The 27,525-nt window shown below is 43.6% G+C and overlaps 1 protein-coding gene across 1 annotated transcript in view; it reads right to left on the bottom strand.

Moving 5' to 3' along the window:
* Positions 1–926: 926 nt before the first annotated feature.
* LOC138961216 (puratrophin-1-like) overlaps positions 927–27,525 on the bottom strand; it is a gene marked incomplete at its 5' end in the record, with an annotated part of 74,761 nt that continues 48,162 nt past the window's right edge. Inside the window, 7 exon segments of the mRNA XM_070332818.1 lie at positions 927–5,555; positions 6,419–6,629; positions 9,506–9,712; positions 11,984–12,103; positions 17,225–17,402; positions 24,855–25,028; positions 25,820–25,897. Of these exon segments, the coding sequence (XP_070188919.1) occupies positions 6,448–6,629; positions 9,506–9,712; positions 11,984–12,103; positions 17,225–17,402; positions 24,855–25,028; positions 25,820–25,897 (939 nt within the window).

Below are 27,525 nucleotides of genomic sequence, written 5' to 3'. Positions count from 1 at the left end.
ATTGAATTTGACAAAAAAGAATAAAAAGCAGGGCTGGGTATTTTGACAGGCATACTTTCTATTCTTTTGTTTTTCTGTCAAATGATTTTTCAAATACGCAGACCTGTTTACCCTTACGATTTTGGCGTAATTTATTACGATTTTCTGCAAAAAATACGCCATTCCGCTATTCGTGTCAAGACTACGATTTTCATAAATAAAAAAAATGTAAAAAATTTTTATTTTTTTTTATTTTTTTATTTTTTTAATCAATTCACATGTTTGGCATTGTTTTTTCAATGGCAAAATGGGGTGAAAAAGCACAGGACTGACCAGAGATCATGTCTGTCTGATAAGACGCTGGAGAGCCTTATTCTAGTGGTGAAGTCTCGCCCTCACTCATTCGGCAAGCGCAAGTACAGTAGAGAATGCTTGACACACTGAAAAAAGCCTACTACGAGCAAAAGAAAAAGAATCAGTGATGCATGTGCTTTTGATGTGATCTTCGTTGAAATTATGATGACTACAAAATCTGACTGATGTGTTTGGTTTGTGAATGATGGATATATATGTGCATGATTGCGTTTCGCAGACACAGTTGTCATGTGCGTTGTAATTGGCGACGAATGCTGGATGATTACTATTTTTGTGCCAGGATTACTATTTTTGGGGCTGAGCATTACTCCAAAACACTTATGGGGGTAAACGGGTCTGAATACATGTATCGCAATCACACTGGGTATTAAAAGAAAGTATAGTTGCCAGAAAAAAAACTGGCTAAGTCAAAATAATTGGAGCACTCGGATGACACTCAAAGGATTTAAAAATGATGAATAGTGTTACCAAGTACTGAGGTAATCTCCCCCTTATCATTAACCATTCAATAAGTCACAGGAACAAAACGAACACAGAAAATTAACAAGAGCAAGAACACAATCATACAAAACTGACTTTCAAATTTTTTATTCAGGAACAATATAACACAACATTTACAACCACTGTATATGTATATGTATTTTAGTCCCCCAAAGGTTATCAGTGTATTATATATGTCATACATACGCAATTTTATACATTATTAGCAGCAGTATAGAAAACTGTCCAAAGAAATGGCAAATAAACAAGTTCATCTGTGAAAACACACCAAGGTTAGCTACATTCGCGTTATGTGGTTTATTTGCTCAGCTGTTTTGAATAAGCCGGTTTTTTCTCGTGATCCATGCAGCCAACATGAATTTTCATTCACATATACTGAGATAAATATTCAATATTATTTGAACAGACTGTGATTGTTATTCAATAAAAAAAGTATCTTGTACAACTACTAGTTTCAAAGGGAGAGAAATAAAAATAAAATGAACAAAGCCCACAAAATCAGTCAACCATTCACCCAACCATGCAGCAAAATAACACACGCATACAGGAAAAAAAGGGCCAATCAAATTTCTGATCCTCATCTAGTCATCGTGACAGAAAATATCAAAACGTTTGTGTGCGGAGAAACTGAGATCCAGCGGATTGTTATCACTTTGGAAGAGTAAAGGAAGAAAAAGCCACAGAAAACATTACTGCTAATTTAACTACCAAAAGAAAAAGAAAAAAATCAAGAGGACTTGCACCCAAATATTCAGGTTTGTTGCTCGTGGAAACTTAAGCAGGAACATGTATTGACAACATATAATCTTATTCACATCATAAACAGAAGACAGCAGCTTGCTTCCTCGTCAGAATGAGGTAGTTCTTTACTTTAAACAAAAAAATCACGGTTGGCTGGATTTAGCTGTCCCGATAGCCTATGCTGAAAGGACTATTCACTACTTCTTATTCTGACTGTTTTAAGGCAGAAAGCATGACATTTTACACTATTTCTAAACGACTACTGAGGGTTTAGCCTGGGAGAAAAGGGCAATGGGACATTAATGTCCCCCTCAACCAAATTCCGATGGGACATAGTCGAAGGCAAGAAGTGCATAAGAGGCCTGTACGCGTTTTGTCCAAAGATGCAAAATGGTGCAATATGGTGCCATCTGAGAATTAACCGCTATATCGTGTTATCTGTGTGTGTGTGTGTGTGTGTGTTATTGTAATCCGATGTAAAGTGTACATTTGGTGGCGCAGTGGTACGTAATCTCAATGCGCCATTTGACGCACTAAAGGGAATTGTGATGGGACATTTTCAGAACTAATGCGACGATGGCGCAGGGCGCACTAGTAAATGAAACCCTGACTACTCATTACTCACTAATTGCACTGCATTTAATATTCAGAGGAGAAAGCCATGAGAAAAGCTTTACCATCCTTGGAGAAAAAAAAGAAAAAAAGAAAAAAAAAGACTGCTCTACCTAAAAAGGAGACAGGTTTGAATGTGAAAAAGTGCCACACAAAATGAAGAAACTTCTGAACATGATAATTGAAAATTATGCTTACTTCTACAGTTAAGTGTTTCCTCTCCACTCTGCTTCTGCTCTAGTCAGCATTGTTTTCTGAATCCTACAGATCAACGTCGTCGTGGAATTTTGGCGTAACTCGATTCTTAGCGATTTTGATGTTTTTGTGTTTTAGAATAAGAAAAGCATTCTCCATATTCTCTTAAATACGATCGACAATGCATTATTTAACATTATTTTATCTATATATTAATACCGGGAATGAACACAAACACTAGTTCATAATAAATAATCAGTTTTGTCCTTCTCCTGAAAAGCTGTTTGAAACAAGTTACACCAAATTCCACGACGACGTCCAGATCACCAATGGTAATCAGCCCAACAGCCAACCGTAACTTTGAACATGGTTCAATTTGAGCGTGAAACTGAGAGAGAAATGGCACCTGATTGGCCGGTCAACCATGCGAAGGCAGTAGGCGTAAGTGCTAGCAGCCTCATCCTCCAGTCTCCACTTGCCGGAAACTGTTTTGACTTTATTATGAGGATACTTGGCATCCACACTACACATCTTTTCACAAATACATTCCATCCTGCTAACAACTTACAGTGCACTGTCCACCGAGGGCAAGAAACGCCATGTAATTCTTCCCTCCCTTGTTTCTCTAACGCAATTCTTTAAAAAAAAAAAATAAAAAAAAATAAAAAAAAAATTCTTATGGACTAATGTCTACTAATATGTTCCAAACATGAGTATTGGGAACAAAGAAAAGGAGTGACTTACACTAATGACAATCACACTATCACACTACTCTATATTATACAGATTTAGTCCATCTGTGTCTTCACACACATTCATCAAATTGGTACATGTAGCATGATATCTCTCTCTCTTTCACTCTTTCATATCATGCTGAGAAATATAAACATCAAGAGTCACACAATGTCCTTTCATATCCAAAGAGAGCACAAAGTCGTTTTCTCGATGTTCAACAAAAAGTAATAAATACTACAGCTCATTCAAGCTTCATCTTTGAAAAATGCATACTGCACACAATATGCAAGCTATTTACAATCCACTTCTCAGACAGCACACACACACACACACAAACCTCCTAGACACTAGGAAGCGCTAGAGATAATTATGAAATTGTGAACACAGATACCACACTATTTGCAGGTCTCCGGGTCAATCAATTCTACATTCAGTTTACTTGTCCACCTGCAGTATTGTCCTTCGACAGGCATGTCCGTCCAACATGAAAGTAAAACAAGGCAAAATTCAAAGCTCATCCTGAAAATGCTCAATCCTCTTTGAACACTACTTGCAGAATTCCTGCCACAAAATGCACCACAGCTCTTTCACTACAACTGACAAAATAAGTTCTGAAACTATAGTATGAAAAATATACATCTTGACATATTTACAAATATTTAGTCTTTGATTTCTGTTTGGTCAAGTAAGAGCCCTAGATCAGTTGTACAGATTCACGTCAAGTGAAACACAAGACACTGGATTCCAGCATCCGATCAAGTCGCTCTCCTTCCACTGTTCCAGTTTAGAGCAAATTGTGAGCATACCTTCCCATCCCAAGGCTTGTAATAATCACCTTTTTTGGTTCTTCTTTGGTCGTTTTCAAAAGCGAAACACAAAAAAAGCTGTAAATACAAGACGAAAGAAGGACAACTGTGGGATGAGTAGAGGATTCGTAAATGTGTCAACTTTTCAGCATTTTAAAAATCCATGAAGATTTTTTTTCTACACTGTTGACACAAGCTTTCATGCCACACGAAACTTATGCACAGACATGAATTTGTGGCAGCATTATGATGACCACACAGACAGCAACAAGGAATAACCTTCACTTTGTGTGTTAAACTTTCCACAAGAAATGCTGATATTGGAAAGATTGTTATAGCACACAGTTGCAGTTTTCCCTCAACCACACCCATTGCGCGCCAATGTGGTGTAATTTCAGGAACTCTGGTGGTTGGTTATGGGTCTCTTGTAAAACACAATGTAAGAGATCCATTCTCAAGGAGTCAAGGCCAAACGTTCAACGACTTGAGCGGGTACCTTTGTTGGGTGATAGTGTTTCATGTGAAAATTTGCCCTATTTTTCAGATCAAATTCTATCAATTCAGAAGCACTGCTACAAGCCAGTGCCTCAGGTTCCAATCTGTGACATTTCACTGTTCTTCACACATCCCAAAAGAGGATACGGCTTTGATGCATGAAAATGTTGATCTCATCTGAAAGCATACTTGTCTGTCTTGTGCTTGTGTTTCCCAGTATCGTTTGCTGGAAAGTAACAAGGACATTCAGAAGAGCAAGTCCAGTTTGATGCAAATTTGCAAGCGCCTCTTCACATACCAAAGTTTGTTTTAATCAGCTTTTTTTGTTGCTTGATCCTCGTTCCGTGGTAAAAAAGCGAAACACGAAAAAAGCTGTGATGACAAGACGAAAAAGGAAAAACGTGGGATGAGTGTCTTCATACAGATGACAACTTCTCATCATGTTAAAACCATGGAGAATTTTTTCCCCTGCACTCGAAGACGCCAGCTGAGCTTTCACGCCACCGGTGTACTGTGGTAGCATTATGACAACGATGCACAGACACTAACAATCAGTAAATTTCACTTGGTGAATGAAACTTTCCACATGAAATGCCGATGTTCGAAAGATAGTTTTAGCACACAGTTACAACAACAGCTGTGATTCCCTTCCACTGCATCCATTTTCACCTTGAAGTTGTTTTGAGCGTGAGAAACTTTGGTGGCTGGTTGCAGTAGCAGTGGCAGTGCTGCTACAAAATGGAGACTGTGGTCTGCGCTCACAGACACACAACGTTCACCAACTTGAGCATGTAGCTTTCTTTGCTGGAAGTGTCTCAAAATTCTGTCAGAATTCCGCCAAGAATTCCAGAACTCTTCTGCACAATAGTACCTCAAGTACCAGCCTTGTGGATTTGTGAAGCTCTTTGTTTAGTGAATTTGAAGGACCCGTCTATTCTTCAAATATTCCAAAGGCGGTTGTGCCCCGACTGAAAGAACTAATATCTCGATCTCTGCGAAAAGTCCTGCTTGTCTCTGCGCCGTCATTCGCTGACATCATGCTTGGTCTCAATTCACAATGAAGGTCAGGAGGCACTCAGGGCTTCCAAGGAGTGATCGAGTTGGTGACTCAAATACCTGCAAATGACAAAAAAATGTATGAGATAAAATTGCACACAATTGATGCACTAAGCACATTCTGTATTTTATTGTTGAAGATGTACAGTAAACACTTTGTTTTATTAATTTATTTAGTGTTTTGAACGTTTGTAGTCAACTATCTGTTTTGGGGGTGTCCTGTGAACATATTCCCTACCATGAGTGGTTCAGAAATTTCCTTAGCACTACTATAAGAGAAAATGGGCTTGAAGTAATGAAAGTTGCCAAGGTGCAAGGGTTGAGATAGAAGTTGCTGGTATATGCTGTGTTCATTTTAAACTGGACCTTTTGGCCCCTCATATCCTCTGTTAGTAGTGTTACCTCATTTGTGATGAACTCAGTAACATATCCTAGTTCAGGGCTATATGTAAAAATTTGGTGTATGTGTGTGCGCGTGCATATGTGCATGCGAGGGGTGTGTAAATGTGTGTGTGTGAAAGAGAGAAAGAGAGGAGGGGGGGTAGACAGAGAGAGAGGAGGGAAGAAGAAGAAGAAGAAGAGAGAGAGAGAGAGAGAGAGAGAGAGAGAGAGAGAGAGAGAGAGAGAGAGAGAGAGAGAGAGAGAGAGAGCTGACCTGAAGTGAACTTTATTTTACATGGATGAAGAATTAAGACTGGGTCTTATCTTAAAATCTGTCCTTCAGACGAACAAACCACACTATCAATTTATACCAAAACAGAAACGAGAGAGAGAGAGAGAGAGAGAGAGAGAGAGAGAGAGAGACAGAGAGAGACAGAGAGAGAGAGAGAGAGACAGAGAGAGACAGAGAGAGATCATATGCACAAAAACAGACAGAAAAAAAGATGCAAGATAATCTAGAAAGAGACTTGCACAGTACTTACATCAGACTTAACTAGCGACCAGGACGGGATCAGACGTCAGTGACAGGCGACTCCCTGGGGCTTGACGGAGCGTTCATGGGGTTGATGCCGTGCGTGTAGTACACTCCATGATGCGAGGCAGAGTAAGGGTGTGTGGGTGTGCTTGGCATGCCGCTACGTGTGGAGGTGTGATACGAAGCACTCGTTGAATGGTCTGCTTCGATGCCGCTCTCTGAAAACAGTAGATCAATAAGAAATGTTAGTGCCTGTTATCTGGGGAAAAAAAGAACATTTTCTTCTGGTTTTAGCTCCTCAAAGGTTATCTATGTCATACATATGCAATATTTTAACATTATTGGCAGCACAACAGGCATATAAACAAGTTTACCTGGCAACATTCGCATTTCGCATTTTGTGGTTCGTTTGCTCAGCTGTTCGGGATAAGCCATTTTTTCTCGTTTCTGGTTTATCATGTGCAACAAACTATACACCTTAAAACATCAGCAAAATATACAATCGCACATCAGTACCCTCATCACAAAAATACCTGTGCTTGCCTTTCCTAATCAAACGCGTGTTCCCATTCTGTCATTGCTCCAATCAGGTCCTATCGGAAATCCTTTGACTTCAAACAATAAATAAACATGCCCTCTCCCCTTCTGGCTGAAAACAGCAACATTGGGTTGATTCGTTCACTTCAACAGGTTAAGAGAAGTTAAACATCTGAGGCAGAGCGCTACTAAAAGATGTGACAAACAAAGGGAAGTAAGCAGTCTGAATGAGACTGGTTCCGCATAACTCTTCTTCTTCTTCTGCGTTCGTCGGCTGAAACTCCCACGTACACTCGTGTTTTTTGCACGAATGGAATTTTACGTGTATGACCGTTTTTTACCCCGCCATTTAGGCAGCCATACGCCGTTTTCAGAGGAAGCATGCTGGGTATTTTCGTGTTTCTATAACCCACCGAACTCTGACATGGATTACAGGATCTTTTTCTTGGTCTTGTGCTTGCGTGTACACACGGGGGTGTTCGGACACCGACGAGAGTCTGCACACAAAGTTGACCCTGAGAAATAAATCTCTCGCCGAACGTGGGGACGAACTCACGCTGACAGCGGCCAACTGGATACAAATCCAGCGCGCTACCGACATCCCCGCCCCCGCACAACTCTCACTGACTCTATTACACATGTCGTATGCATTTACAGCGCTTACTTCCCTTTGTTAATCAGATCTTCAAAAGGTCAAGATTAGAAAGTCTTCGGCTTTTGAGTGATGTTGAGTGTCGCCAGGAAGCAAAAACGGCCACAGACGTGTGTGCATGCTCACAAGTTAACTTTCTGCCTCTTCTGAAAAGTAATGCAATTGTTTTTTTGCAAGGAGGATTCTAAACTTTCAAGAAAATCCAAACACAAGAAAACACTTCCAAACGATTTCAAATAAAGAGAAATAAGAAATTCCTCCGAGGTAGGAAAAACACCCCCGTCCTTACCATTCTCACTGCCACCAACTGAGAAGGTTATTTCCCTTTGACCATTAATATGTCCCTCTATAAGTCCTTGTAGAATCTTAATCCACCAATAACTCCCTAACCGTGTGTTTGACTGGTCCCAATTTTGTAAGGACCGTCTCAGGAACGTATAGAACCTGTTCACCAAGTTTGGTGACGATCGGTCCGTTCATTCTTGAGATCTATATGCGAACACAAACACACAAACAAACAAACACATCGACCGAATCCTATACACACCCCTATACCGGGGGTGTAATAAGAAGAGGTTTACATTTGCATGGATATATATATATACTCTTTCTGACAGTGGAAGTAACACCTCTCTCCTTCAAGCAATACATCATCATCTCAGAAAACAAACAGGACAAAGACCAAGACACTTTCCACTAGCATTTTGCGGAGCAACCTCACCCACTCAACTCAAACATCACAACTACCATAATGAAATATGTTCTAACAAAAACAAAAAAACAACAATTTTTTTAATTTTTTAAAATTATTATTTCATTAAAATAAAGAAACAAAAAACAAGAGTAAATGAGTAGACAGCACAACTCCATCCCTGCATGCTGTTCCCACGGATAGCAGCCCACAGGCATGCACATACAGACCCACACACACACACACACACAAAAAGACAAAAATAGACATGCATACACAGAGACACATAATCAACCCCGAACCAAGCGCACACACACACACACACACACACACACACACACACACACACACACAAACAATTGCCCTAGCCCACACACAACCAACACAACAAATGCAAAATAGACAAGCAAAGGGGCCTGATCGGTTGAAATCACAACAGATCTCTATTTCAACCAATCCAACCCTGCGGCTGCATACCACCCGTATGGGTGGCACCCAGTTTTCAATCTTGCCCCTCAGTTCAGGTCCACACACATGCATCCACCACACAAACAACAAGATCCCTGAGACTTCTGCACAGCATTGAGTGGCGATTGGGGTAGCAGGAAGTGTCCTGAGGTCTAAACACACACACACGCACACACACGCACACACACAAACAAACACACACACACACACACAAACAAACACACACACACACATACACACAAACACACATACAAACACACACACACAAACACACACACACACACACACAAACACACACACACAAACACACACACACACAAACACACACACACAAACACACACACACACACAAACACACACACACACACACACACACACAAAGACCACTGACCACTAGGCAGCATAGAGTGATGGTTGGGGTAGCAGGTGTCCAGGTCAACACACACACACACACACACACACACACACACACACACACACACACACACAAAGACCACTGACCACTAGACAGCATAAAGTGACGGTTGGGGTAGCAGGTGCCCAGGTCAACACACACACACACTCACACACACACACACACACACTCACAAGCACTCCCACAACTACTAAGACCATGCACTGACCGCTGGACAGCATAGAGTGGCGGTTGGGGTAGCAGGAAATATTGAGGTCTAAACACACACACAAACACTCTCTCACACACACACTCACAAACACTCCTACAACTACTAAGACCGTGTACTGACCACTAGACATCATAGAGTGGCGGTTGGGGTAGCATGAGGTGTCGAGGTCCAGCGCCTGGTTGAGCATGGAGTCCCTCATGAAGCCCATGCTGGAGTGGCTGGAGCTAGACGAACTGTTGCTGCCCACCGAAATCACCGAGTGCGGTCGCTTGCTGCCATTCCTCATGTACTCCACCGAAGACACCGCGATCGAGTTTCGCATGCGACCTGAAACAGCAAAATGTGAAGTAAGCAGTCTGAAAAGAACAGTTTTATTGTACGATGACAATGTTGTGAGAAAAGCAAGCCTAGTTAAATGTCATACCACTTCATGTCACAAACTAGTAAATCGAGATGAGAGGGTTGAATTTGACCACTTCAGCTTGTATTTGGGCGATCCATGAACGGGGGTTGTGGTTCAAATCGTCTCCTGTACATAACAACTTGTTTTGAGTATTGGTTGTCCATGCAAGCAGTGATCATTTCACCGGGTAATGGACCCATTTGCGTTGATATCATGGGTCATATCAAGTTATGTTATCTTACTATTAGTATCATGTTGCTGGCTTCTGAGACCGTGTTTAAAAGCAATCACGTGCCCTTTTCTTTTTTGTGAGCAAATTAACGTCTTTACAGGAAATGCTGTTCAAACGGTATGAAGAGCCAGTTGCGACAGAAAAGCCATCTATTTTGCCCTCCTCACCTTATTATTCTTTTAGTATAATTACAAGTACCGCCACCACCCCATCACCCCTTTTATATAATGACTGCTCCCTCTCCCTTTTTGGTATAATAACTGCTTCCCTTCCTCTTTAGGTATAACGACTACTCCCCTTTCATTGGTTTTGCTAAGATATCCATCAAACATTTAAACACACACACACACACACACACACACACACACACACACACAGAGTAAAACTTTATAAAAGGGCCCATTTGACCCTGCTGTTAAATTCTAATAGCTCCAAATTGAAAGTGAAAACAAATAAGCTCACGTTACTTCAACAAAATTTCACATACACATAAAGGACACTGATACACACCGGCTATGCACACACATACAGACATTTCTCCCTCGTCGATGGCTTTGTCAGTGAACAGTTTTATATGAACGAAATATCAGTACTCATGCAGTTTCTTTCTTTCCTGCTTTTTCTCTTTTTTTCCTTGGTGTTATTGTAGTTGAATCATCACTAAACTGCTTTTTTTGGTAGAAGACGTTCCTCTTGACAACTTGACAGTTACATGTTTTCTTATACCGGGTGGGGAATTAGCTCAGTGGGTAGCGGCGCTGGCTTGAAACCAGTTGTCACTATCGGTGTGGGTTTGACCCCCATATTCACCAAGGGATTCATTTCCCAGCATAAACTTTGTGCAGAAGCTCCTTGGTGTCTGAACACCCCCCGTGTGTACACATGTGCACGATAAAGATCTCAACTTTACAGCGTAAGTCTCAGGGCTAGGGAATATGAACTGTCATATGCACGAAAAAGAAAAAAAAGGGTGGCGTCGTACTGTCTGGTGGCTCGCTTTCCCCAGTGAGATCTGTTTGTTTGTTTGTTTGCTTAACGCCCAGCCGACCACGAAGGGCCATATCAGGGCGGTGCTGTTTTGACATATAACGTGCGCCACACACAAGACAGAAGTCGCAGCACAGGCTTCATGTCTCACCCAGTCACATTATTCTGACACCGGACCAACCAGTCCTAGCACTAACCCCATAATGCTTGCAGCACAGGCTTCATGTCTCACCCAGTCACATTATTCTGACACCGGACCAACCAGTCCTAGCACTAACCCCATAATGCCAGATGCCAGGCGGAGCAGCCACTAGATTGCCAATTTAAAGTCTGAGGTATGACCCGGACGGGGTTCAAACCCACGACCTCCCGATCACGGGGCGGACGCCTTACCACTAGGCCAACCGTGCCGCTTTCCCCAGTGAGAAAGCAGCCCCAATTTCCATGAGGACGATATGATACCAGTACCAATGTCAATGGAGTTCCTTTCTAAATTATAACACACACACACACAGATTGCTACTTTTTCCAGTTGCTGCTGCTTTATGAGACAAATTGGAGGTGGTATAATAATACAAAAAGCCCACTTATCCAAATGACCTAGTTTGGCAGAAACAGACAGACCAGAAACAGACAGTCACACAATGGAACATGAGGAGATCCTGTCATGATTTGATCAAGGCTTGGCCCCCCCCCCCCCCCCCCCCCCCAGACAGACCAGAAACAGACAGTCTTTTCCTGCCACACAATGGAACATCAGGAGATCCTGTCATGATTTGATCAAGGCTTGGCCCCCCCCCCCCCCCCCCCGACAGACCAGAAACAGTCTTTTCCTGCCACACAATGGAACATGAGGAGATCCTGTCATGATTTGATCAAGGCTTGCGCCCCCCCCCCCCCCCCAAACAAAAAAATATTGACAAAAATGTAAAACAGCTGACAGGTACAGATGGATGGATGGAGACAGACACCATACCTCTGGTGCTCAGGGAGCAGATATCCACAGCCCGGTTGACAATGTTGTCACTGCTGTTGTTCAGGTCAAGGCAAGGTTTGTTGCCGATCCCCATTGCTGACAGCTCATTTTTACGACGTTCTGAAACAGGACAAAATAGCAATGAAAAGTCTGTCATTTATTTTGATGCTTATCACAGAAATACACACATAGGAACAGCGCAGAGGAACATATGTGACCCTCCACCACAGAATGAGTCGCATGTCACCTTTGCATGATTTTCATATTTTTACATTTTTATAAAGAGTTTTTTATGCTCTATCCAGTGGTGAAACCCATTTTAGAAAAGAGCGAAAACTGTTTGAGTTATAAGCCTGTGACTAAGGTGACCCTCACACTGTTACCATACACTCTCCGGACTTATATCAAGCCTAGCGCAGAACCGCGCGAGGTGACATGCGACTCATTTCGTGGTGGAGGGTCACATATACAGGAACACATACACAGCATGGAAACAAACAAACAGATGAACGAACAGACGAGGTAAACATCTGAACCCTGAACATCCAACACATTTCCAACTGTGAACCTGAAAAGAAGCAATCTGTGATAAAGGCAACAAGATTACAAGCAAATTGAAATGAATCTTGGAACAGAAAGTGGCACTCATGATGAAAGACCCCTTCAACATGAGGACACCTCCAAAGAAAGGGCAGTTTCTTTGTGTATTGACTGGAGCAAAAGATAATTGGCACTAATTAAAGGACACCCGTTAAAGCCATCCCCACCCCCCCCCCCTCCCCCCCCTGCCAATTAGGCGGTCATTGTCCGATTCCTGGGGATGCATGCTGGGAGTTTTTGAGTTTCCATAACCCACTGAACTCTGGCATGGATTAAGGGTTTTGTGCGAACTTAATCTCATGCTTGTGTGTACACATGAAGGGGGGTAAGACACTCGCAGGTATGCACATAAGTTTGTTTGTTTGTTTATTTGTTGCTTAACGTCCAGCCGACTACGCAGAGCCATATCAGGACGAGGAAGGGGGGGATGAAGGGGGCCACTTGTCAAGCGATTCCTGTTTACAAATGCACTAACCCATTACTTGTGTCCCAGCAGGCTTTAGTAAAACTAAATTAATACCTACTGGAAGATTACCAGTTTCCAGTATGTTAAAATAGGCTTAACCTATCTACTGCTGGACTTACATCAGAACACTAACAGATTAAACTATACATGAATCGCGAGACAAGCGGCAAGAGAAGAGATTTTTGGAAAAAATACAGGTGAATGAGCAAGAAGGCAGAAAAAAGAAAAGAATTCATGAAGAAAAAGAGAGCATGACAGGAAAGAGGAACCAAAAATCTACCTAACAGCAAACTAGAAAGCTCCTGCGGTTCCAAAAACAGGAGGGGCTTTTAATTTCATAACCGCAGTGCCCCACTGCGGGAATGCACATAAGGTGCCCGGGGAGATTGGAATATCTCCACCCTTAACACACCAGGTGCATCCGGGATTCAAGCCCCAAACCTTCCACAGTGTCCGTACCTCTATGACAAGTGAAAAAAGACATTGTTTCCAATTGCCACTCATTACTGAAGAAACCAATCCTTTGGTGTGTTTCCTTTAACACACAAAACAAGAGGCGAAGCCTTCAAGGCTCACGTAAGAAATCGACAAACAGTAACACAAACTCAATCACTCCGTCACACATACACACACACACACACACACACACACACACACACACACACACACACACACACACACACACACACACAGTAAGCATAGGTGAAACTATGCAAGAAAGCGAGACCCTGGATCTGCCAAGAAGTCTCGGCCCGCTCACAATAACAATGACCGAGACTTTCAGTAATTCCTTTGCGTGACGTCTAACCCTCTTACGTCATAATGTGACGTCTTCAAATAGTTTCTATCACACACGTCGAACACTTTTGACCGAGACTGACGTAATCCATAGACTCGGAAATGTTAAAGTTTCTACCACAGACATACACACATACATACATACATACGCACGCACGCACAGACAGACAAAGTTTATCATCGCATAGGCTACACTTACGTGAGCCAAAAACCGCAAACACCTTTGTGTATTGTTTATTCTTTGTGAACACAATGTTTGACACTTCTGGTGCAACTAAAACTGTAAATTATGCTGGAAAAACAAAATTACCAGAGTTGCCCCCAGACAAGCCAACAACAATCATGCCAGGTGCATGGTCAACTGCGTCACAAACTAAAACAAGCTTTAGTATTTAGGATATCAGAGATGTTTGCAACCTAATAATGTGATCAAAAGTGGGACGGTGTGGTATTTACTTAAATTTCTGCAAAAATGATGCTTGCTGAAGTAAATTGGTTCCCTAATTGAAGAGAGTTATGTGTACCAATGTGTTTGCTCTGTTTGATCCATGTCTGTTTGTCACCAAAGCAGACAAGTACTTGCAACAACAAATCTTCCAACTGAGAATTGTCATGGCCATTTAATCAAAGAAAAAGAGCTCAAAACAGTTGCAACAGACTAATATGCCCTTGCACAGCTAAAGTAATGTTGAAGAGTGTACGGGAACAGTGGGCAAGGATTCCAATGTACAACTCCATCTCCACCTCGCGCGGTTCTGCGCTAGGCTTAATATAAGTCCGGGGAGTGTCTGGTAACAGTGTGAGGGTCACCTTAGTCACAGGCTTATAACTCAAACAGTTTTCGCTCTTTTCTAAAACGGGTTTCACCACTGGATAGAGCATAACAAACTCTTCAGGAAAAAGTAAAAATCTGAAAATCATGCAAAGGTGACATGCGACGCATTCCGTGGTGGAGGGTCACATATACACTTCAAAATGTGCACCCCCACAATATCTGGTGCCCACCTTGTGGTGTTATTGCTGAACTTTTCTTTCAAGATCATGCTTTCTAACATAACATGGGTTATGTTTCATCTCCATTAAGATTCCCTCTTGGAGGACCATGAATGTTCTCAGGTTGTTGACAGTCTAAAGGGCATTTGTAGGGGAGGGAAATCCTTATACATCGTCACCTATTCATCCATCCTCCATGTAGCAGAAATTAATGGGGTCAGGGGGGGTTTCAGTACGCCCCCACATATCAGCTGGCCCCCACATATCAGCTGTCCGCCTGAAGCTTAGGCTGAAGCTCGGGCCACATCCACCCTGTCGACATGTCTGCAGTCTAGTTTGATTAGTTTTTACACCCCCGGTTTTGGGGTGTGTATAGGTTTCGCTCGATGTGTTTGTGTGTTTGTGTTCGCATATAGATCTCAAGAATGAACGGACCGATCGTCACCAAACTTGGTGAACAGGTTCTATACATTCCTGAGACGGTCCTTACAAAAATTGGGACCAGTCAAACACACGGTTAGGGAGTTATTGGTGGATTAAGATTCTACAAGGACTTATAGAGTGTCAAAGGGAAATAACCTTCTCAGTTGGTGGCAGTGAGAATGGTTATTTCCCTTTGACCAACGGGGGTGTTTTTCCTACCTCGAAGGAATTTCTTGTTTTTCCTTGCTGCTACATGTACAACATGTATATTTTCCTGGGTGCTGTATTTTGCTTCCCCTGCGCTAGACATTGGATTGTGTAATAACGAACGTCTCAAACCAATGCTGAAAATGGAATCGAATGAAAAGCAGACCATGGGATCTCTTCAAGAAATACAGTAGTGATGTCATTCTTTTTCTTGGCAGCACACACATTTGCACAAGAGTTCAGATGGGAACAACATTATGGTACTCAAGTTAGACACGATTAGCACCGAGTTTTGTTCCTCCAGCCCAGTATTTCCGGTCATTTGGACCAAGGGACCACAAGCTTAGAAAGTTAATTTCAAGCCCTGATCTTGCATGCACATATGCTTTATCATTTGTTGGTTTGTGCAGTGCAGTTGTTTTGTCAGTTATTCTCCTCTTTATCTGTTCTATCGTCTTTCTTCTTCTTTTTTGTGTGTGTATTTTTGTGTTTTTGTGCCTGAAGAAGACCCTTAGGTCGAAACGTCGCCGTTATTCGTTCCATGTTCGTCATTTTAACGTGAGTACATTGCTTTTTGGTCTCTTTATTGTTCCCTCTCACGTGCAGTCGCCATTGTTTAATGCACATACGCACGTTATGGAAGACAGATACATTGGAACCCATACTTAAAGACACCAGAGTAAAGACTTTACCCTCTTTTATGACCATGCTTTTCCCACAGATCTCATCTTCATAATGTCATTTTACAGCTCCCCTCATTTTCAAGTCCTGACTTTCTTCGATAATTGGCCATTCTTTTAGAAGTTGGGGGGGGGGCGGGGGCGGGACTTTTCACGGTATAGACGATACAGTGGAACCCCCCTTTTCAGACCTCCAAAAATCTGAGAAAATCAGGTCTTAAAATGGAGGGAGTCTTAAAATGGAGGGTAAGTCTTAAAATGGAGGGAGTCTTAAAATGGAGGGAGTCTTACAATGGAGGGAGTCTTACAATGGAGGGAGTCTTACAATGGAGGGAGTCTTAAAGGAGGGAGTCTTAAAATGGAGGGAGTCTTAAAATGGAGGGAGTCTTAAAACGGAGGGAGTCTTAAAATGGAGGTAAATTTACAGAGACTATGAACAACAAATCTGAGAAAGCAGGTCTTAAAACGGAGGGAGTCTTAAAATGGAGGGAGTCTTAAAACGGAGGGAGTCTTAAAATGGAGGTAAATTTACAGAGACTATGAACAACAAATCTGAGAAAGCAGGTCTTAAAACGGAGGGAGTCTTAAAATGGAGGGAGTCTTAAAATGGAGGTAAATTTACAGAGACTATGAACAACAAATCTGAGAAAGCAGGTCTTAAAACGGAGGGAGTCTTAAAATGGAGGGAGTCTTAAAACGGAGGGAGTTTTAAAATGGAGGTAAACTTACAGAGACTATGAACAACAAATCTGAGAAAGCAGGTCTTAAAATGGAGGGAGTCTTAAAATGGAGGTAAATTTACAGAGACTATGAACAAAAAATCTGAGAAAGCAGGGTGTTAAAAAGGGGGGAGTCTCAAATTGCTACTGTATCCTTATTTCAGACCCTGCTTTTCCTACAGATCTCCTGTTGATAATGTCATTTGAAGACTCCCTCCATTTGTAAGATGGGACTTTCTCAGAATTTTTTCTGGGGAGGGGGGGTGGGGGGGGGGGGGTGGAGCGGCGGGTTCCATGGAAAAGACAATATACAGACAAGATAGAGAGCCAACAGGCACACGTCACACAAACCAACCTCTGTTGATGATGGCCTGTTCCCATAGGATCCTGGAGATGTCCCGCACCCAGCCTGCCTTGGTGTCCGTGTTCGGCGCCTGCATGATGTAGTTGCCGCCCAAGGACCGCCGCCGGAACCAAATCTCAAACGCCTTGTTACACTCGCCCACATTTTCTGTCAGGCCAATGTCTGCCATCTGGAACAAACACAACAAGAAGAGAGAGAGTCAGTTATTTGTATCATTCATTGGCATAGCGTAGTCTCGTGAGACAATTATTATGCTTGATGAGCCCCGTGTCAGTCTGTGGATGTGCTACAACATCTTGTGTGACCAAAGAGCCCCATCCTGGATCGGCAGTCTCTGCTACAGACAGGACATGTGAATTAAGCTGGAGGGCTGGGAAGAAGGTTACGCAGCAGCGTGTTTTTGGAGGACCCTTTTTTTTTCCTCCAGCTTTTTGGTGCCTGGTCTTGTCAGCCCGTTGTGAGCCCTGCTTGACAGTGTGTCTGCGGCAGTCACGGTCTGTTTCTTTCTTTATTTGGTGTTTAACGTCCTTTTCAACCACGAAGGTTATATCGCGACGGGGGAAGGGGGGAGATGGGATAGAGCCACTTGTCAATTGTTTCTTGTTCACAAAAGCACTAATCAAAAATTTGCTCCAGGGGCTTGCAACGTAGTACAATATATGACCTTACTGGGAGAATGCAAGTTTCCAGTACAAAGGACTTAACATTTCTTACATACTGCTTGACTAAAATCTTTACAAAAATTGACTATATTCTATACAAGAAACAATTAACAAGGTTAAAAGGAGAAACAGAATCCGTTAGTCGCCTCTTATGACATGCTGGGGAGCATCGGGTAAATTCTTTCCCCTAACCCGCGGGGGGGTAGCAGTCACGGTCTGCCGCAAGTTATTTGTATGCATTGTAATCGCTGTATAATTCTAAGGAGCTTAAGTAATCTGAAAAGTCGCTCAAGAACTGTGGGACTCATCACCAATGCTTTTTGCCAGGCTAATGCATGTCCGCCATCTGGTAAAAAGACTAAGAAGAGAGAAAAATGAACATTCACTGTATAACTCTAAAGAATTAAAGATCTCGGTGGTCTGGATTCCTGACATGTTTCCATCAGGCCAATTTCTGCCATCTATTGAGAAGAAAAAAGTAGAAAGAGATGATTGATCTCCCACTATTATTCTGAACAAAAATCGTGCTATCCCGAGAAGTTCACGAACTGAACACTTTCATGTTCAACACTTTCACAACTGTGAAGAGTACCGTTTTTAGCTGAACATGCTGTGGTTGCATACATTATTTTAAACGCCTCACCAGGGCTCCAAATTGACGATGGCGGTCACATTTACCCAGCATGAGCAAACCCATACTGGGCATTTCTATAACTGGTGTTCTTGTAATGGCAGGGATGTTGTTTGGCCCCAGCAATCGGTGAATCCTCCAAATGAATTTCAAATAATAAAAAATGTTGTCACCATTTTGTCAGATGCTGCCAAACTTTCTATATTGGGTTGCACTAGTTTTATTGTTTGTTTTGGCTTTAAGATCAGAATGATACTGACCAAAGACGATGTTCATCCACACTGAACACAATTTGGTTTGCTAAAATGGTTGACATTAAACAAGTGACAGCCCATTGGTGGCAGCCATGTCTTCTGTGCACAATATGTTAAGGTCTGGACGCAAACATTCTATTCGTGTAGAATAATCAATCGTGCAACCGGGGTAATTTTTAATGGACAAGCTGCTAAACTACAAAGCAAAAGTTGAAACTGAGCAGACTATTCTTTCATTTGGAAAATGGCCTGATATGGTGAGCAGAGCACTTGTAATGTACTGTGACTTCACTACTGGCCTGCCCAACAGCAGGCTTTGACTAAAGTTTAGTTTCACTTTCTTTTTGTGTGGAACGCTGAGCGCTAGAGAGGAGCATCATTACCAACGATGAAACCAGCTTCTAAATGAACAGCTCTTCAATTAATCTTTATGCATGCTTTTGTGAGGATTGAATGCTGAAATGTTGCAAAACCTAACACAAGTTCATGGGCAAAGAGCAACACTACATTACTGCTTAAACAATCTGAAATTTGCCTGAACTTTCTTTTCCTGAGAGAAAAAAATTCTCGCATCATCCCGGACAAGGCAGCAGAAGTGGTCCTCGGGGTAAACTAAGTCCAGCGGCAAAGCCCCAGGACTAGATGCCATTCCTGCTGAAGTCTACAAAGCAGCTGGGACAGTCACCCTCGTAAAGCTGGCTGACCTCTTCGAGTCCATGTGGTATGAAGGAAAAATACTGCAGTACTTTAAAGACGCCAACATTGTCCACATCTACAAAAGGAAAGGGAACCACCGGTCATGCGACAACCACAGAGGAATCTCTCTCTTGTCCATCGCAGGCAAGATTCTGGCCCGTGTCCTGCTCAACCGTCTGCTGTGACACCTAGAACAAGGCCTACTCCCAGAGAGCCAGTGTGCTTTTTTCAATGTGGTCATGTGACCGTTGACATGATCTTTGCAGCACGCAAACTGCCAGGAGCAGCACCACGACCTTGGCACCATCTTTATCGACCTGACTAAGGCTTTCGACACGGTCAGCAGGGACGGCCTGTGGAAAATCATGGCAAAGTTTGGCTGCCCAAGCAAGTTCACCTGCATGGTATGACAGTTCCACAATGGCAAGACTGTCCGCATCCTGGATGACAGAGGGGTATCTGACGCCTTCCCATTAACAAATGGCGTCAAACAAGGCTGTGTCCTAGCCCCCACACTCTTGATGTTCTCAGCAATGCTGACAGATGCCTTCGACAGCAGCACCCCTTGCATCTGTGTCAGGTATCGCACGGATGGCAAGGTGTTCAACGGCCGCTATCTCCAAGCCAACACCAAAGTGAAAGTGACTGTTCTCAGAGATTTTCTTGCTGATGACTGTTCTCTCAATGCTGGTAATGAACTGGAGATGCAACAGGAGATAAACCAGTTCTCAGCAGCCTGTACCAACTGTGGCCTCGCAATAAGTGTAAAAATAAGACTGAGGTCCTGAAAACCGTACCGGGAACCTCAGGTCACTGTGAACAGGCACAAACTACAGGGAGTTGACAAGTTCACTTACCTTGGCAGCACTCTCACAAGGGCAGTCAACATCGATAAGGAGGTCAACAGCATGTAAGATCTCCAAAGCCAGCACATCCTTCAGCAGACTACGGGAGAATGTGTGGGAACACACAGGAATCAGCCTTACCACCAAGCTGAAAGTCTACCGTGCAGCTGTTCTCTCAATCCTCCTATATGCCCGCAAATCCTGGAAAGTCTACGGGAGACATGCGAGACAAATCAACCACTTCCACATGAGATGTCTTTGCAGCCTCTTGCACATGCATCCACTGGCAAGACAAGATACCTGACACCAACATACTACAGCAGGCCGTCATGACAAGTGTGCACGCCCTCTTGTAGAAAGCCCAGGTGAGATGGGCTGGACATGTTTGTCACATGCTGGATCACCGCATCTCAAAGCAGCTTCTTTAAGGTGAATTGTCAGGGAAAACGTGCTGTTGGAGGGCAAAAGAAAAGATTCAAGGACACGCTAAAAGCCTCTATGAAAGACCTTGACATTCAGGTTGACTCCTGGGAGCAGCTTGCTCAAGACAGATCAAAGTGGCATAGTCATCCATACGTGTGCCCAGACCACGGAAGACAGAACAATTCATATTGCTGAGCTAGAGTATACACTCAGCAAAACCAGAGCAGCCAGTACCTCAGCAGCTGAACCTTCTCATGCGAGTCCTACGTGTGGGAGGGGATTCCTGGCCTGGATAGGCCTCATGCATTATATCCAGACCCATCAGACTAGACACCCAAATGTACCATGTGTCTGTGGTCATCTTCGAAAACGAAGGACTAACAACAAGAAACCCCGACCGGCACAACTCTAGACATCATTTAGCCTACTTAAGCAGGAAGAAGTTGAAAGTGGAGGGTTCTGTGCTGGTACCCTTGAGGTGAAGGCACTGGCAAAGGGGGCGTGGGAGACTGCTGACATGGCTGTCAGGATATGGTGAATAACATTTCATTTTCTTTATGTGAAGAAGTCTACTTGTTTCCATCTCAATATTTCATGACCGCAGTTGAATCTGCCAAGCCAGGTCATTTACACTTGGATGGAAGATGAAAGCTGAGAATGATCGAAATCATGAAAAAAATGGGCCGGGGCTGGTTAGCAAGAGTCAAGATTGGAGACTTGATTCCCGGATAAACTGTAACCTTAGTGCAACTCGTGCATACTGGCGAAGATTGGAGACTTGATTCCCGGATAAACTGTATCCTTAGAGCAACTCGTGCATACTGGCGAAGATTGGAGACTTGATTCCCGGATAAACTGTATCCTTAGAGCAAAGATTGGAGACTTGATTCCCGGATAAACTGTATCCTTAGAGCAACTCGTGCATACTGGCCAAGATTGGAGACTTGATTCCCGGATAAACTGTATCCTTAGTGCAACTCGTGCATACTGGCCAAGAGTTTCAGACCCTTACATTTTCAGTTCTAAAGTTTTTCTTCTTGCATTTGTGAAAATTTATGAAATCTGTCAGGAAATAATCTTCCGAATAAGGAATTCCTGATGAGAACTTTCATTTCTGCAATTATAAGTTATCACAGACCTTATGTGGAAATCATAAGGAAACAATATGTGACAGTAACCTAACCTCACCGGAACTGATGTAGATACAGTCCAACCTGTCCACAATGACCACTCAAAAGATCCCCGACAGGTTTTACAATACAATTCAATTCCCATAGCGACCACCTGACTAACTGGATTGCGGGCAGTCAGTTTTGGTCCCAAGTGACAGTTTCCACCTGTCTTACAAGACCACCCATAGTCTGATTTCTTTAACTCTACCACCATTCCTCAACTGCCAGTCATTCACCACATTCTATCCTGCTAACGGTATCGGTCACTTCCATGTGCATTGAGGCAGATGGACCTCAGTCGGATGCAACCTAGCTGTACTGGGTGTTGAAAGAAGAATGTTATGTGAATTAGGGGTCGACTGCAATCTTATTGTCAGACATGTTCTCATTATGTCCTTGAGTCAGGCATTCTCTCTTCTTCCATAACAAAAATATCCCAGCAACACCTTTCTCTTGACACACTCCTAGACTGCTAAAGGTGGTCACTGACCTGGCCGAGTAGCCAATGGCGTCATGGTTTGCTTGCGACACTAAACTCAGATAGCTGTGGGCATTGGAGCATGACAAAGAGTATGCAAGCTTGTTTCATTAGCTGCATCCCACTAAGGCTGTACATTGATCATATTTGCTGTTGACTTCAACAAAAATGACAAGTTTCCTATAAGTGACCATCTGCCCTTGACACTTGTTCAAGCAGACTTTGTGATGGCTTCTGATTGTCATGCAATCAAATTGTAGTAGGTAATTTTCTTTTTCCAGGAAAAGCTCCGGTAACTCTGTTTGCCTTTCATTTTTCAATTCTCTCTCTGTCTGTCTCTTATCTCTCTCTCTCTCCCTGTGACATGTTTTAGAATAATGAGCATCAAAGTTAGCTTATAGGTTCGCCAAAAGGGAAACCTGTCCATAACGACCACCTGTCTGTAACGACCACCTGTCTGGGTGGACTGGGTGGCCGAGTGGTAACGCACTTGCGCTCGGAAGCGAGAGGTTGCGAGTTCGACCCTGGGTCAGGGCGTTAGCAATGTTCTCCCCCCTTTCCTAACCTAGGTGGTGGGTTAGTCTTTCGAATGAGACGAAAAACTGAGGTCCCTTCGTGTACACTACATTGGGGTGTGCACGTTAAAGATCCCACGATTGACAAAAGGGTCTTTCCTGGCAAAATTGTATAGGCATAGATAAAAATGTACACCAAAATACCCGTGTGACTTGGAATAATAGGCAGTGAAAAGTAGGATATGCGCCGAAATGGCTGCGATCTGCTGGTCGATGTGAATGCGTGATGTATTGTGTAAAAAATTCCATCTCACACAGCATAAATAGATCCCTGCGCCTTGAGTCCGAGTCTGGAGATACGCGCACGATATAAGACTTCATATAACATATAACATAACCTGTCTATAACAGGGGCGGGGATGTAGCTCAGTCGGTAGCGCGCTGGATTTGTATCCAGTTGGCCGCTGTCAGCGTGAGTTCGTCCCCACGTTCGGCGAGAGATTTATTTCTCAGAGTCAACTTTGTGTGCAGACTCTCCTCAGTGTCCGAACACCCCAGTGTGTACACGCAAGCACAAGACCAAGTGCGCACGAAAAAGATCCTGTAATCCATGTCAGAGTTCGGTGGGTTATAGAAACATGAAAATACCCAGCATGCTTCCTCCGAAAACGGCGTATGGCTGCCTAAATGGTGGGGTAAAAAACGGTCATACACGTAAAATTCCACTCGTTCAAAAAACACGAGTGTACGTGGGAGTTTCAGCCCACGAACGCAGAAGAAGAAGACCTGTCTATAACAAGCACCTGTCTATAACGACCACTTTTATGGTAAGTGCAGATGCAGAGGAGAGAAAGTGTGCAGAGGGAGAGGAGAGAGAAACATACAAACAAATGAAACGAACCTGTGAATTTTTTTAAGGTTTATTTTAATCTGCCTATTTTTTTCATTAATTTTATCAATTATTTACATATACACAGTGTAGATAAAAATAACACTGTTGATTGTCTCCCTTGTTGACGGAAACCTTGAGTGGTCTTAAAGACATGTTCGACTGTAGTTTGTACTGTTGAGTTTCCATCACATCAGCAAGCACATTTTGTGGAATTATTGGCTTGGGAATACTACCTTTGGTAGTTTGTTATAGTTGCAAAACTATGAAGTCATAATTTTGAGCATGATGCAGCAAGTAGATTCAGCCTGCTGCCAATCTGAATATTTATCCGCTTATGTACATGTAGCATCACTATACACACACAGCAAAACTTGTGCAAGTCTTCTACAAATCAGTGCCAACTACCTGTGCCTAAACAAAAATGTTTAGGGCAAAATGAGTTATTCTCATAACAGATCAGAAGAAAAAAAGATAAGAAAGAGCGAAAGTCAGAGTAAAAGAAAGAAAGAAAGAAGAATTTCTTCAACCTGAGGTCAAAGGGAAGCTATCAGGCAGCAACTGTGATTTGCAACTGTCAAGAGTTACCTCCCTTCACACATACTTCAAATTTGCATCGAGGCTTCGAAATATTACCAGTTATTCCTTGATTTCTTCTCAGAAAGTCTGAGAATTTCATTTCACAGGTCAAGAATTATGATTGGAAGCACATAAGCACAGTGTGCATGTGGCTTTGACAAACACATTCTGCAAGTCTGCCCCTTGAACGATGAAAAGTGTTGTGAGGCCAGGGGCTGGGGGGCACGGACCGAAAGAAGGTACTACCCACCCTGGAAACAACAAACCACGGGGTCTCATTCATTGAAATCACAACAAATCTCAATTTCAACGAATCCAACACCGCAGCTGAAGTCGACGACACGAAGTATACTTTGCAAAGCTGCCCGCACAATACTTTAGCACTGAGTTTTCGGTAAAAAGACTTTGCAAAGTCTTCGCGAAGTCGACTTCGGGCTCAAATAAGGACGGGCTTAAAGCAAAACGAAGTCGCAATACCTTCAAGCTGTGTTTGTAGGTGTAGATTTCGTGCTGGCCCTGCCTTCCCTGGCGAGCCTTGCTGAAGAGGATGAGGTTCTCGAAGAGGAAGACCTGACGCACCATCTTCTTGCGACCCCTCAGCACCAAGAACTCGTCCTGTCTCAGGAGCTTGCCTTGCTCTTGCAGGTTCACCTGAAAGACAAACACAAGGTGTTACTGTCATTGCAGTGAAACCCCCCAAAAAACTGACCTTCGCAATTCTAGGCACAAACTGGGTGCATCAAATTTTAGAGTGCTGTGCCAGAATAGTCAGAGGTAGTGAAACCATGGTCTTCTTTTCCCTGTTTGAGCAGGGAACACTGGCCTTCTGCCTAGAACTGTACTTGTAGACACTTTCTTGAAATGGTGCAGCAAGAAACAGCATGCTGCTCTCCGATTCACGGATTGAAGCTGTTCTTTCTTTCTTTCTTTATTTGGTGTTTAACGTCGTTTTCAACCATTCAAGGTTATATCGCGACGGGATTGAAGCTGTGAATTTTCAAACTACATGTAAGAACAAAATGGTTGGAGACATGTGCAAATATTCTTAACATTTTCCGTTCCTAAATGGTTTGAAATTTAGGAAAGGTGTCAGGGAAAATTATTCAGATTATAAATGTTTGATCTCTGAATAAAAACTGTCATCCTAACTGAATCTGATTATCCAAAATCACCTGATCCAGGCCATTTAAACCAATTGTGTTACTTAACAACACATTCATTTTTCCCTGACTTTCAATTAAAGTTGTAAAATGAGGTTTGATTTCACTTTGAAGATCTGAGACACCCCGCTGCTTCTCTCTCTGTTTCACACACAAAGACACATAATCTCACAGCCTCACTATCAAACTCACTCACTCAATCACTCACAGACACAGGCAGGCAGACAGACATACACAAACAAAGACAGATGACTTATACCATGGACCAAACATTGTACTTACGTCACAGTTTCGCAGAGAGTCCATAGCCAAGAGGTCGTTGCCGCGGCGAAGTTGGTATCTGACCATTTGTTCAGCCGCCTGCAAAAAAAGAAATAATTTTGTAAAATAATCAGTAAAATAACATTTAAATGATATACGTTATTTGTATATTTGACCAAAATATGATATTTCACACAGATTGAGACTGCCATTGTTGTATGAGACGGCGCGGAGCTGAGGTTCACAGCAATTCCACTCAGGGAGAGACTGTGGCAGTTTAGTTAGTTGTTGCTTTTTGGGTCCAGCGGACCATATAGGCCAAATCAGGACCCCACTGAAGCAGTTTCTGGCACCGCTAAACAAAACGCAGGCAGCGCATCATGCCCCTTAAAAACAACAGCTGCCGCCACATCTGAACTGGGTGTCACATGGGGTGGGGCAGACCCCTAGCACCCCCAAAACCATGGAGGCTTCTCTGAAGTGGAGAGGCAATGCCCTTTACCTGCGCATGTGAAGGTCAAACATTTGGGGCTATGCTACAAAGTGCCCCTACAGCCCTACAAAGTGCCCCTACAGCCCCTCCAGCCCCTTTCAGACATCTGTTAACAGACCACTTTGCCGCTAGAAAACACCAGTGAGATGGGAACAGCTTCCTGTCCCACCCTTACTGGGCCTATGGCTACTTCTGAGCCTGGGAACTTTCCTGCAGATTGAGGCTCTGTTTCAGGGCCAACCCCAAGCACACGGCTGCCTCCAACATCACACTTGGAGAACACAGGCCAGGGCTCCTCATTCTACAGGGCGAGCCTGGGGACATAGGTGTCATCCGTATCTGCCTTTGACGTCTCCGTCACAATATTATTAAGTACATGTATCATCAGGCTCCGACTTCAAGGGAATACAGATGGACACCACTGCTGGACGTCCTCCAGAAAAGGTGCACCCAAGGGAGAGCTCTGGCAGCTGCACTGCTGGACGTCCTCCAGAAAAGGTGCACCCAAGGGAGAGCTCTGGCAGCTGCACTGCTGGACGTCCTCCAGAAAAAGGTGCACCCAAGGGAGAGCTCTGGCAGCTGCACTGCTGGACGTCCTCCAGAAAAAGGTGCACCCAAGGGAGAGCTCTGGCAGCTGCACTGCTAGACGTCCTCCAGAAAAAGGTGCACCCAAGGGAGAGCTCTGGCAGCTGCACTGCTGGACGTCCTCCAGAAAAAGGTGCACCCAAGGGAGAGCTCTGGCAGCTGCACTGCTAGACGTCCTCCAGAAAAAGGTGCACCCAAGGGAGAGCTCTGGCAGCTGCACTGCTGGACGTCCTCCAGAAAAAGGTGCACCCAAGGGAGAGCTCTGGCAGCTGCACTGCTAGACGTCCTCCAGAAAAAGGTGCACCCAAGGGAGAGCTCTGGCAGCTGCACTGCTGGACGTCCTCCAGAAAAAGGTGCACCCAAGGGAGAGCTCTGGCAGCTGCACTGCTGGACGTCCTCCAGAAAAAGGTGCACCCAAGGGAGAGCTCTGGCAGCTGCACTGCTAGACGTCCTCCAGAAAAAGGTGCACCCAAGGGAGAGCTCTGGCAGCTGCACTGCTAGACGTCCTCCAGAAAAAGGTGCACCCAAGGGAGAGCTCTGGCAGCTGCACTGCTGGACGTCCTCCAGAAAAGGTGCACCCAAGGGAGAGCTCTGGCAGCTGCACTGCTGGACGTCCTCCAGAAAAGGTGCACCCAAGGGAGAGCTCTGG

This window comes from Littorina saxatilis, linkage group LG1, assembly GCF_037325665.1.
Source record: "Littorina saxatilis isolate snail1 linkage group LG1, US_GU_Lsax_2.0, whole genome shotgun sequence".
NCBI classification, from domain to species: domain Eukaryota; kingdom Metazoa; phylum Mollusca; class Gastropoda; order Littorinimorpha; family Littorinidae; genus Littorina; species Littorina saxatilis.
Note: the sequence above shows the minus strand (reverse complement) of the source record. Positions and strands in the feature narration are given on the sequence as shown.